The sequence below is a fragment of the Protopterus annectens genome, chromosome 3.part0 (genome assembly GCF_019279795.1).
Source record: "Protopterus annectens isolate FY-2018-M chromosome 3.part0, PAN1.0, whole genome shotgun sequence".
Lineage (NCBI taxonomy): Eukaryota > Metazoa > Chordata > Ceratodontiformes > Protopteridae > Protopterus > Protopterus annectens.
Genome location: NC_056731.1, coordinates 1,179,245,089 through 1,179,258,866, shown reverse-complemented (window position 1 = coordinate 1,179,258,866; position 13,778 = coordinate 1,179,245,089). Strand labels below are relative to the sequence as shown.

The 13,778-nt window shown below is 39.1% G+C and overlaps 1 protein-coding gene across 1 annotated transcript in view; it reads right to left on the bottom strand.

Annotated features, from left to right (window-relative positions):
- Positions 1-13,778, bottom strand: part of CNGB3 (cyclic nucleotide gated channel subunit beta 3) — an 812,110-nt gene that overhangs the window by 93,665 nt on the left and 704,667 nt on the right. The window contains exon 16 of the mRNA XM_044065779.1: positions 934-1,080. Coding sequence (XP_043921714.1) covers positions 934-1,080 — 147 coding nt within the window. The remainder of the gene's footprint in view (positions 1-933; positions 1,081-13,778) is intronic.

Genomic DNA, 13,778 nt, shown 5'->3' with positions numbered 1-13,778 from the left:
CTCTGCTGCGGCTGCAGCTTCTTTGGGTTTTACTGTCAGCTTCCCCAGCATGGTTTGATGTACGGGTTGTGTGTGGACTTGGAGCACAAAAGGTATGCTGCATTTATATTTTAAATGTGTAAATTTTAGCCTTGTTCTGCTGCTCGGTGTCCATTTTAGCCTTGTTCTGCTGCTCGGCTGTGTAGCGCGTCTGTTTTCACTGTTGGGTGGCAGCCTGCGTACTTGCTTTAGGGGATGCCTCTGTTTGTCGGTTTTCCCACCATTGTGGATTCCCACAGCGTATCTCTCTTTCGGCCACACCACTCTGCAGTCTAGCGGTGCTGCGGCCTTCTGTTTTCAATGTTGTACCTCGCGGGCATTCGTCTCGCGATCTACTTGCCGGAACCCCCATTGCCTTCTTCTTACTTATCAAACTACATAACAAAAAAAGCACAAATCCACTTCCCCCCAGTTAGGAATAGTATGTTGAGTGGCAGTGCAATTACTAGTGGTTAAGATATATACACACACACACACACACACACACACACACACACACACACACACACACACACACACACACACACACACACACAGCTAGATCTTGGTTAACTGATGGCTTTAGAGTGAGATGCTGGACCACAAGAGCTGGATTGCTGTGTTATAGAAATTTACTTAAAGACTGTCATCTTGTTACTGTAATAATAACAGTAAGCTACAACATAAAATACATTGTAAGACATCAAAACTAATATTACATGTATCAGTTGGTTAATTAAGTCATCAAAATTAATAGGACTGATTACCATAATAAGAACTGGGTGCATGTAGAGTGAGCAACTTATTTTTATAAAGTGTACTATTTATTTATATTTATTTTAGAACATTGTTTTTTTACATTAAATGGAAATAAAACCATAACATGATCGCAAAAGAAGTAGTAATTGAACTTACTTTCCCTTCTTCATAAGGAGCTTTTGGGAGTCTGGGTAGTGAACCAAGATTTCATTGAGATCCTTTTTGTCCAAAATAAATAGATTTGCAAAGCCATAAGCAACAACATCTGCTGTGCGACGGTTTTCTCCACCTGCAGATAAAAGGCTGAAACAACAGTAAATATTAAAGAACCACTTATAAAGCTATCATATTAATCAGCACTGCATTTGGTTTATGCAGGATCTTATTACAGTGTATTAAGCTGAGGTAACAGCAATAATAAAAGTTTTCATGGAAGTTGCAGCAATAACAATAAAAGTTTTTGTCTTCCAAAGTTGATTATGAAAGATGTTTATTAAACAGATCATAGATTTCATAGGAGTTTACAAGGCTAATAGCCCTAGATACTTTTTAAGCCTAGCTATTCATGCCCCAGTTTTCCCAATTATCAATACCCATGGGCTAGAACAGGTTTGGTATATGCTTGTGTCTCAGCGCATCTCTGAACTGTCCATGTCTGTAAAGGCCACAGGTGACAAGCCAGGGTGAATTTCTGATTTCCCATCCAATAGTCCAAACTGCATCTGAATAGGCTTAGGGAAGAGCTCTATTTCACATGAATGGGAGTCTGTTTCAGAGAAGGGGACTCTCTGAGACATATACCTGTCCCTGCGACATGTTTTGTTTATGCCACAGATGAGGTTTAGATCCTTAGATCAGGTAATTCTAATGCTATTTGTTTTGTGAATGTGCAGCAGATCCATCAGGGCTGGATTGGAGAATGCCTTGTAGGTTAGGCATAGATCGCCCCTTAGTAATCTGTGGGAGATCAAGTACAGGGACAGGGCTTTGAGGAGGTCCTCATAGGAAAGTTATTTACACCCTGTGTTCTTTTAGTGAGAAACCTCTGTGGCTGCTCCAGCTGTTGTAAATACCCAGTCAGGTATATTATGAAGGGGTAATGTGCTCAATTATTGGTCTAATGAGGGCTGAGTATAGTGGGACTATGATATTAGATCTGGATGCTATGGCCTTACTTATAAGTTGTGCCACGTAGAAGGATTTTCTCATTATCCCAGACACACAGTGATCAACATTCAGGTTATCATCAACCTGAGTTCCCAAGTCTCTTACCACTGGGTCTACTCTTAGGGGAGTGTTATCTGTTTACTATCATGTTCGAATTGAACTCCGTCGACTGCACTTTTGTCGAACACGGAAATTCAAAAACGTTAATATCAACAACCAAAAGCCAACTTAGGAATGGGTTTTAACACAGGTCGAGATAGGGGAGAGGTTTGTAGTTTGGCAATAACAGTGAGCTGTTGTAATTTGCAGGGGTCGTCATCTTCCCAAAAGTTATGATTATGCATTTTTTGCATTGAGTTTTAGACCATGGTTCTGGCACCAGTTATTTGTCTGTGTCATACCTTCCTAGAGGATACCTATATCTTTGGGGGATTCAATGACTGTACCCAGATTGCAGTCATCAGCAACTTTGCTCAGCCAAAAGCTCACTACATTTGCCTTGACTTCAAAGAAGCATATTCCAAATAGGAGAGGTCTCAGTACTGAGTCCTGTGGGACACCACTAGTAACTGGCCTCTTGGTGGAGCTGGATTCCCCCACCCTAACGTCATGTGTCCTGTCTGTGAGCCATTTGGCTATACATCAGGGGGAACAGAGATTTATGCCTAAATTTGTGAGTTTGCCTACAATACTAAGTGAGGTATCGTGTCAAATGCCTTTGCCAGGACAAGGCCAATGTCCCATTTTGCCCTTGTCCATGGCTCTAATGAACTTCTAGAAGTCCACCAAGTTTAGAAGGCATGACCTGCCCTTGACGAAATTGAACTGGGATGGGGCCAGTGTTTGAAGATTTCTATGTCTTTGTTTATCAGGTACACAATAATTCTTTTCATGGCCTTGCATATAAGACTAGTCAAACTTATGTGTCTGAAGTTCCCTGTGCATATTTCTGGTCCACCTTTGTGCAGAAGGATGACAAGTTGCATTCCTTAATTCACAATGAATGAAGCCTGTCTGAAGGATGTGGTTGAACAGATATTCTAGTGACCCTGACAGGTCATGTTTCAAGCTATTTGGAAAACATTCTGGGATATCATCAGGACCCATTGATGCAGTGTTTTTAGCTCTGTATAGTGCAGTGAGGACCTGTTCTTTAGTGCTAGTTGGTGGAGAAATGATAGAAGGCATTTCATGGGGGGAAACTGGGAGAGGTGAAATTGGAGCTAAAGTTATGGGCCAGCAAATTTGCTATATCCCTTGGTTCAGTATTGAATGTTCCATTTACTATTAGTTCAGCACACTGTTGGGTGTTCCCTTTAAAACTGCATTCATAATTGAAAAATGCCTTAAGGTTTTCCTTAGCCTGGGAGGTTATTTTTGCCTAAAAGTTGGCTTTGGTGGACTTGATTAGTCCTGTGAGGTGCTTGTTGAGACTGATGAGGGAGCTTTTTGTCTTTTGGGCATAGCTCTTTCTATTTTTGGATAGCATTTTCTTTCTTTTGTTGTACAACTAATTTATACTGGGATCCACCAAGAGGGCTTGTTTTTGGAGTTTGTCCTAAGTTTATTTCAGTTTGGTACTGATGTTTTTATGCAGTTATTTATATGCTTGCACAGGGTTTCCATAAACACTTTCACATAGGCCACTGTGTTCTCAGAGTTTGAGGGGATTCAGCTGGGGTGTCTTCTGTGCAGAGTCTGCATGTCCTCCCTGTGGTCATGTGGGTTTCGGGTGCTCCAGTTTCCTCCCACATCCCCAAATACATGCTGCAAGTGGATTGGACATGCTAAAATTGGCCCTAGGCATGAGTGCATGCATGTGTGCGCCTTCCGTGCTGGCAACTCGACACTGTAAAACTCCACTGCCAATCATGAGTGGACAAGGTGATCCGCTGTGGCAACCCCTAACCGGGAAAAGCTGAAAGAGAGAGAGAGGGGAATTTAGCTATGCCTTCACTGCATAGGAAGCATTTAGCCTTGGAAAAATTCTGTAAGGTTCATGGGTTTGTTAGGTGTTCAGACTGATTCAGAGTAGGCATAGTGTGTGTTACTGGCAACCTGTTTGGAGATAACAATGCTTGTATGTGAGAGCTTTGTCTCCAAAGACATAGTGTAATTACATTTCAGTTTACTTTTTAGGTTAGTTCTGTTTCTGGTTACTACATTTTGTGTAGGTTGGTACTGGACTGTCCTCAGTTTACTTTTTGGGTAATTACATCTTTCACATACTGTGTCAGTCTGTTTAAGAATAAAGTGGTTGTCAGTAAACATGAGACAATTGCTACATTGTCACAAGATGCCCATTTCCACCAGACTGGCATGGCTGCGGATCCTGTTTTTTGTGATCTATGAGGGATGGTGAAATCAAGTTTTGAGTTTTTGGGCTGGGATGATAGGTTCAGCACTGATGTAAAGCAACACTCTTAGGATAATGTTTTTCAGTGGGCAAACTAGCTGCTCTAGACTCAGCTAGCTACTTGAGAAAATAGCACAGTGTTATCCTTGATAATTACAACTCTAGGTGCCTGCTTCTGTACAGGGCACTGGAAATCACTGCTGCATAGCTCAGCACAGGTTATAGAGATGAGTTGGGGAGGAATCCAATCACTAATCAGTAAAAATGTAGTAAGTGTATATATAGGGCTCAGATCCTGCAGCAATTCACAATTCTCTCACTATTGTGAGTCGTGCTACAAGATGAAGGTTCCCAGACTTAGAGAACTGCAAACAGAAGAAATACAGTACAAGTGCAATAAACGAGGCTAAGATCCTGCAGTAATTCACAATACTGTCACTATTGTGAGTGATACTACAAGATCCCCAGACAAAGTAAAATACAAGCAGTAATAAATGCAGTATAAATGTAATAAATGGAACTCGGATCCTGTAGCAATTCACAATTCTTTCACTATTGTAAGTGCTGCTACATGAATAAGGTCCAAGACCAAGTAAAAGGCAAGCAGAAAAATGCAGGAAAAATGTAATAAATGAGGTTCAGATTATGCAGTGATTTACAATTCTCTCACTATTGCGCGATAAAGGACCCCAGACCAAGTAAAATACAAACAGTAAAAAGTAGTAGAGATAAAATAAATGAGGCTCAGATCCTGCAGCAACTCACAATTCTCCCACTACTGTTACGGGTACTATAAGATAAAATGGAAACAGCTGACTTTTGATAAAACAAGGAAAATGTCAGAAAAGAACAATACACACCTCAGAGCTACACTCTAAATATTGCATTGTGCACCAGTTGAAATTGGATTACATGAAATAGAGGCTAACTTGAGCTTTAATAATCTAATGGAAATGACCTATCAGTTTAATGACTCAAAAGCCCTTACATGCCCAGCCAATTTTACCCAGATTTTCCCCAATTTTCTATCCTGAGGGGAGAGATAACAAGGGTCATCAATCAGGGTTTTGACAATTTTAACAGACTGATTATTATTTTACTATTAACTGATTAGTTAAGGTAGTGGGTTACTGCAGATACTTCCTGTGTCAAATGTGCATGGTTTGAAGCTTTAAACTTATATTTTTTAAATGCTTAGGTGATAGTTTTAAGTATCCCTGGTATCTAGTGGTGGTATGGAAGACAAATATCTTTTTTCTGAGGTGGTTGGTACAGGGTTTGAATTTCTTTTACTGCCCTTATGGCATGCTATATAGAGTATCCCTGGTGTTAAGCATTCCCCTTGGCCATTGTCTTTTGTGCTGTAAAACATTGTTCATTATTTTGTAATTACCTTTAAGACACACTGTAAAGACTTTTTCCAGGTGTCTAGTGTTCCTCCCAGTCTATGTGTTTCATGTTATGAATCTTTTGTCCTTTTTTTTTTTTTAAAGTGTCTTAAGGGAAAATATAAAGAGTATCCCTGGTGCATAGTGTTCTTCTGACTCATGTCTCTTATGCTACAAAGCTTTTGTCTTTTTTTTTCAAAGTGCCTTTAAGGCATGATATGAAGAGTATGCCTGGGATCTAGTGTTCCTCCCTGACCAACATCTTTCATGCTATGAATCTTTTGTCATTTTTCTAAGTGCCCATAAGGCAGGTGATGAAGAGCATCCCTGGTGTTTTGTTTTCCCCAGCCTCCTAATATTTCATGATTTAGTGATTAGTACATTTACCTTAATAATTATCTAACTATCTAACTCCATTACTGCAACCTCCCAGCTAGGTGCATACTCTAACTCATGCACTTGCATATGCAGCACCATGCATACGTAGGCACACACAATCCCTGACACTACATTCCCTAAATTCTCTGGCACATGCCTGTACCAATTTGAGTGAACATGAGCTTTTGGATGTATTCATTAACACAAGCAACCATGTTACTTTACACAGCAAAATGATTCTCTGAATCATTCAGCTGCATAAATGCACTGCAGGCATACCATGGGATAGCACATACCTAACTGGCATAGGCCACACCCCCAAAATGTCTCATTAAGTTTTAATATGGCCGCAGAGATAGCCCACTGTGATGTTTTAAATCTTTGTGCTGAAACAATTACCATGAGGTGTATACCCATGTACGCATCTCATGGTAACTTTTCTGAATTAGGGCCCCTATGAAATTCTTTACATATTTTTTTACACTACTCAAATACAGATAAATCAAACGTGAAAAGAACATGCTTCTTTAACGGTAACTACTAAGAAAAAAGAAATCTATAAAATGACTTGTGTTTCACTGATAACTTATGTAAGTTTCACAAATTAGCAACAAAATATATTCAAATAACTGTAATTTTCTAAGTTTTCTAAAAAAACTAATTTGTAAAAGTTATCATGATAACAGGCATTCTATATGTTGCTTAGCATGAAAAGTTGGTAAAATAAGTAACAATTCATTTATATGTATCTTACACTTTTGTAATAAGCAAATGAAGAAAAAATAACATTTCCCCAAAAATGTGAATTAGTATAAATAGATGATAATGGCAGGGCAACGTGAGCAAAACATTTATTCAGCATAACATTAGGCTGGATTCCAAAACAATTTATTCTGCTATGACTAGTGTTGTGGACATTAACATGAAACAGCCTTACCCTGGTCACTAAACCGACTCTTTCTGTGGTGGACCTCTATATGAAATCCTGTTTGTATGTGGTAGACTTTGACTTCTAACCTGTTCCTTTCTTCTTATATGTATTGTTTCACATGATCCTGTCAAAGCATTATTCACCCATACCACACTACACTCTTTACTTCATATAAATATGACTCCAGTCTACTCAAACTTTGCTTGTATATTTTACTCTTAAACTCTTTTAGTGCCCTAGTTATCTTCTATGTACTGCCTACTCCCATGTAATATCCCTTTCTAAAGATGGCCTCCAGAAGTTTACAGTGCACTTCAGATGTCTAACCACTGATGTGTGCAAAGATATAATCATATCTATATCATCACTGCTGATGATTTAGAGGGCTAAAGACCTGACTATGGCCAGGGTGACCTGGATTCAATTAGCAGTTTAGGTGCTTGATGGCACATTTAGGAGAATGTGGGTGCACCCTTGTTGGGGGAGGGCAGGGTGGAGCAGGATATGCAGAATCAAAATCCCTGAGAGGAGTAGTGGCATTGCAGTTGGCATCCTTGGGGGCAGGCTTTGAGCCCACCAAGCCAACACATAGTAGTATATCCCATTAATAATTGCACAGAAATGTCCAGTTGAAGGGGAAAGGCACTGTAAGTCTCCATATTGATATGGCTAACCTGCCCCCTCAAGGGTCTGGATAGGGATTAACACAAATGTTGCTATTGCTGGGATGATGGCAGGAGCAGAAACTCCCTTATCTGCTTCTGTGATGTCACATAAGGGCAGCTCTCACTCTAGCTAAACTGGGGACTTCCTACCTCAAGAGAATGGATGGGCTTGTGTCCAATTGCGGAGTCATGATGGTTGGCAGACAAAGGGAGAAAAAGCACCTAGGGAAAAAAAGCAAAAAAATTAAATCATTTCCATATTGCTAGAAACAAACCTTCTCAAAATATGCCCCACATTTTTTTACATAGCAAGTACCACCTCAGTCTGCTCCTGATGAAGTATCCAATGCATACAATTCTTTTTCTGTGTCATTAGCAAGAACCTGAACACATCTTGAGTCATATTCTTTGTACTATTTACTAAATCTCAAGTGCAACACTTGCAATTGCTTACACTAATCTCTGCTTGTTTTCTTTCTTCCCTTCTAAATAACCTTCCCAAATATATCTCACCCTTCAGAATAATCCCATTATCAAATACAAAGAACCATGCCATTTGACATTCCAAGTTGGCTTCACACTGATCAAGAGCTTAATTTCAGTTCTCCGAGTGAGAAATAAGAAACTGAGAGACAAGGGCCAGGAACTTTTTCACTTTTAGTAAATTCAGTTACTGGCTAGTAAATGCACTCCCTGGGTGCCATCAAAGAAGAAACCAAGAGAGCCAGGAAGAAACTCAACCAGCAAAGGTGAAATGAAAACAATGACTGAGAAGAATCCTGCAGCTGCTCAGCAAAAAGCAGTTCAAGCTCCAGTTTTGGTATAAGACATGCCTTCCAGTAATCTAGAGGAAAAAAATAAGTTAGTCTTCAAAATGGATAATTGTGGTGCTGTTTGATTTGCGGATATGCAGGTGGTCCATTAGTGTGGGGTCTGGCAATGCCTTGTATGCCAGGTATAGATCTCCCCCTCAACAGCCTGTAGGAGACATAATTACATGGATAGGGCTTTATGGTGGTCTATGTAGGACATGTTACTTATGGCTGTATATTTTTAGTGAGGAACTTCTGTGGATGTTCCAATTTTTGGAAAAGCCTTGTTAGGTACATACCAAAGGGGGCATTGTACTCAGTGATAGGTCTGATGAATGCTGAATACAGTGGAAGAATTACCTATTTGACCCTGGATGCCTTACCTTTGTTTATAAGTTGTACAACATAGAATAATTTCCTCACTAATGTAGACATGTGATGGTCAAAGGCTAGTTTATTGTCTGAGTGTCCCCAAGTCCCTGACTACTAGGTCAACTCTTAGGAATATGTTGTTAATATGATACTTACCAGAGGTGGATGACTTCCTGAAGGGTACTATTATGCATTTCTTGGTATTTAGTTTTAGTCTGTGGCTCTGACACCAGTTATTGGTCTGTGTCAGCCCTTCATGGAGAGCATTTGTGGCAGTGAGGGGGGGGGGTTAAATGACTGTTACTAATTTACAATCATCTGCAAATTTAGTCAGCCAGGGGCCATTGACATTGGCCTTGACTTCAGAGAAGTAAATGACAAAAAGGAGCAGTCTCAGGACGGAACCGTGATGGAAATGGATTCCCCAATTCTAACTTTTTGGGTCCAGTCTGTGAGACAGCTAGCTATCCACTGGGTGATATAAGGGTTTATACCTAACCTCTTGAGTTTCTCAACAATATCTAAGTGGAGTACTGTGTCAAATGCCATGGCCAGGTCAAGGTAGGCACTGTGAACTGTTTTGCTCTCATCCATTGCTTTGGTGACCTTCTTAAAGAAGTCCATCAGATTGTGTAGGCATGATCTGCCCTTGACAAAACAAAACTAGGTTAGATATGTTGTCTGGTGGTTTCCTATGCCATTATTGAGCATTTCCATGATAATTCTTTCTATGGTTTTGTACGTGAGACTATTGAGACTTATGGGTCTGTAGTCTCCAGGGTCTGTAGATGGTCCATCTTTGTACAGAGGGGTGACTGATGCTGTTCTCCATTTATGAGGCACAAAGTCTGTTTGAAGGCTACAGATAAATAGAAATTCCAGGGGGTCTGATAGATCATGTTTCATACTATTTAGAATGCATCCTGGGATATTGTCTGGGGCCATGATGTAGTGTTCTTGGCCTTAGAGAGAACATTAAGGACCTGTTCCCTAGTCACCGTAGGGTGAGTTATATTTGATGGTATTTCTTGAAGTGAAGTTGGGGGGAAGGGAGAGGTAAAGCTGAACCTGAGTTTGTTGTCCAATAGGTTTGCTATATCTTCTGTCTTAGTATAGGTGGCTCCATTAACAGTGAGCGCTGCACACAATTGTGCAATACTTTTGAGGTTGCAGACATAACTAAAGAATGGCTTTTGGTTGTATTTGGTCATCGTATTTGGTCTGGGAGAACAAATATTAACTCAGATTTGGCTTTGGTAGCTTTATTTATCCTCTGACTTTTTTGTTTAGTTTGATTAGAGTGCTGTTATCCTGCAACTAGTAATTATTTCCAGTATTTTCTTACTTCTGTTATACAGCCTATTGATGTTGTGATTCTACCAGGGTGGCTTGTATTTTTTAGTTAGTTCTGTACTATTCTTCTTGGTTAGTATGCATTGATGTGGGTGTTGTTTTGAAAGAGTGCATTTGGGGCTGCTGAGGGCATTTGCTATGTGTATTTCATTTAGGAGGTCTTTGGGGTTTAGAAAGGTTACATTTAAGTGCCTCAGTATATATGGGTCTAAGTGTCTACTTTGAACTTTGTGTGATAGGTGCAGCATGTGTACAACTGGCATACTGATTGACATTAGGACTGCTTTTATGCGACAGTTTTGCCTCCAGTGACATTGTGTAAATACATCTCTCATATACCATATCAGTTTGTTTGAGAATTAGCTGGCTGTCAGTAAACATAAGGCAATTGCCTCAGGATGCCCATATCCACCAAGCTGGTAACAGAGATAGTGGGAAAGTTCATATCCATGGCAACAGACCCTTTTTTATTGATTAGATGATTGCAATGAGAATATAAAGTGATGTCAGGAGTGTCTGGTTTGTAACTCTGGGGTCAGTGTTTGTAACTGCAAACTAGTTGACTTGTATGCAACTGGGTACTGCTGAAATGTCGAGGGTACTTTTACAGGAAAAACATCAACTCAAGGTGTCTGTGTTTATACAGGACACTGCCAAACACTTGAGAGGAAACTAATAAGAAGATCCTGATGATTGATGGATGAAGTATTTAGGGAGATATTCTGAAGTTATGTTAGACAGCAGGAAATCAACAGTAATTACTGAAAAGAAAGAATCTGCTTTGTCAAGATTGCTGAAAATAGGGATTTTGCCTGATTGGCTGCTGCCTGTCTACTACTAGTGCTGGTCTCACAACAGCTTTACTCTGCTGGGGTACAATGCTCCTTTGCTTCTTCTCTCACCAAATCTCTCACCAAAAACAGTAGTACTAATTCCAAGGTGAGAAGTAGGCCAGAGGCTATTTGGTGCTCAACAGTCTTGCCCCAGATGATGCAAGGGTCTGGAAGCTTGTTGTAGCCTTTTCTGGTAGATGCCTTGAACAGCAACCAGATCAATCAGGGATGTACAATGCAGACACTCACTGCCCAATCAGAAACAGTCAGGAATCTATGCACTTTGCTCCTTCTCTCACCAAGAACAAAATATAAGTACAAAGTTCAAGCTGGTACCTATAAAACAATTATTAGGCTTTCTGGTGATCAATAGTCTCCAGAAAACAATTTCCTTGTACTCCTTCTCTCACCAGGAGCAAAACAGAAGCACTAATTCCAAGATGACTACTGAAATGCAGAGTGTGGGCTCTCCACTAATTGGCAATCTTGGACTAGATGTTGCACATTTTAAAAGTAAGATGGAAAAATTGGTTAATATCCTAAGAGCTGCAGTGTGCACTAAGCAGTTAGATATGCAAGAGAGGGTGACTTAAGCTTTAGCTATCTAAGTGGAGAGCCAACTAGGTTTAAAAGAGCAGGATAGATTAGAAGAGAGTGGTCACTTTATATTTGTGCTCTATGGAATACAGTGTGATGGTCAATAAATTTAAATAGCTGAAGGGCAATGACTTCACAAAATGATGATTTTGTGTTTTCTCACAATAGGAAATATGTGGTCAAATTAACATAAGGGGTAGGCCACTATAAAGACAGTTGAATTTAAAAATACATCACCAGGGTGGGAAGGTAAGGAAATTTTTAATTTCTGTGTGACTCACAAGAGACACAGCTGTGATCTCTTTCCTAGTTTAAATATGCAATTGAAAGCAGAATACAAGTAATACACACTGCAGGAACATGGAGAGAGAATGTATACAATATACAAGATAGTTTCATATGTTTGTATTAAGTTAGCTGATTACAGAGTGTTCTGGGAGTGTCTTTGTTTTTTGTTTGAGTATTTTCATTAAAACAAAAAGTCTTGTAAAATATGTCATAGGTTCAAATGGAGATGACAAGAAATATTTGTATAAAAGATCAACCTGCCAAACATTAGTAGGTGCATATATCACAAAAGCTGGAAATAGACATCAAAAAAGCTGTCATGTATAATAAGTAAGAATAATAACTTGCTATCACAATTTTGACACTTCCCATATTATCATGGACTATGAATGGTATCACAAGTGTAGATAGAAAGAACATTGAATTATATTAAGAAATGCAGAGTGGACATGGCAATACTACAGGAGACACATTTGGAAAGAAATGAGCATGTGAATTTTTTAAAGAAAGGATTTCAGGATGGATATTCAGCAGAATATCAGGGACAATGGAAAAGGGGAGTACTTATATTAATTGCTAGAGGAGCTCTGATAGTGATATATGAGAAGACAAAAAAAGACAGCAGATTTGTGGTAATAAGGGGTTACTGGCAAGGGAAGAGGATTATGCTGGCATGTATTTATATTTCACCTAAGGATTATGCTGGCATGTATTTATATTTCACTTAAAGCTACTATTATGGAGTTTAAGAAAATTCTGGGAGAAATAATCAGCTTTCACCAGGAAATATTACTTATAGGTGGGGACTGACTGAAATTTGATTTGCAATATTGCGGATGTATCTGGGGGCCTAGAAGGGAAAATATAACAGAAGAGATTAGATTTCTGGTGACATTTTTGAAAACACTTGGCATGGAAGACATGAATTCAGTAGTAGGAACCTGGACAGAATTTACATATTATTCCCCAAGGTACAATAATTGGGCATTCAGTTAAGAGCTTTGTCACACATGCAATCATGTGCCAATAATAACTAAAATAAAAATGCAGGGTAATAAAGGAAGGATGAGACACTGGTGCTTCCCCACCTACCTGTTAAAAAGAGAGAAATTTAAGGAATTGGTAGTGGAAATTATTCAGGAGTTATTAGAGAAGATAGAAAGTACTTCGGAAGTTATAGCTAGTGAATGGGATAAAATGAAAGTGGACTGCAGAGTGGTAAAGGAAATATAAGGGAGTACCTGTATATTATACATGAGTTTAGAAAGACTGCTGTTAAGCAACTTTTTTTTATAATAACCACAGATCACAGAAACTTTTAGCAGAACAACTTAGGCAACAGAAAGTTATCAAACTTAGGAAGCCTATAACAAGAAAATAAACAGAGATTCGGTAGCAGTATTAGAGATATCTAAGATTGTTTTATAAAGTAAAGAAATGTGGAAATCAAGGAAAAAGGACACATGGAAATATTTATGGCTTAGAGATGCTAAGGTTAGAGGGAGATGAGGTTCTACAATTAACAGGTAAGCAAGATGAGATGAGATAAAAATAGTGTTGCATAACCAATCTGCAGGAAATTTTCCAGGAATAGATGGTATTCCAGTAGAAGTTTGAAGCTAGGAAGAAGAAAGTGATAATGATCTAGAAGATTTTGTTGAACAATGTCTTAAAAGGAGGGGAAAAATCAACATACTGGAATAAATTGTGTGGCTGTAATACCTAAAGACAGTAAAGACAAATCAGGCTCAGTTTCATATAGGCCCATTTTGATTCTAAACCGTGATTATAAAGTGTTATGCCTATAATGGTTAAAAGAATGGCAAAGGTGATACTAAAATTGATAGATATAGATCAGTGT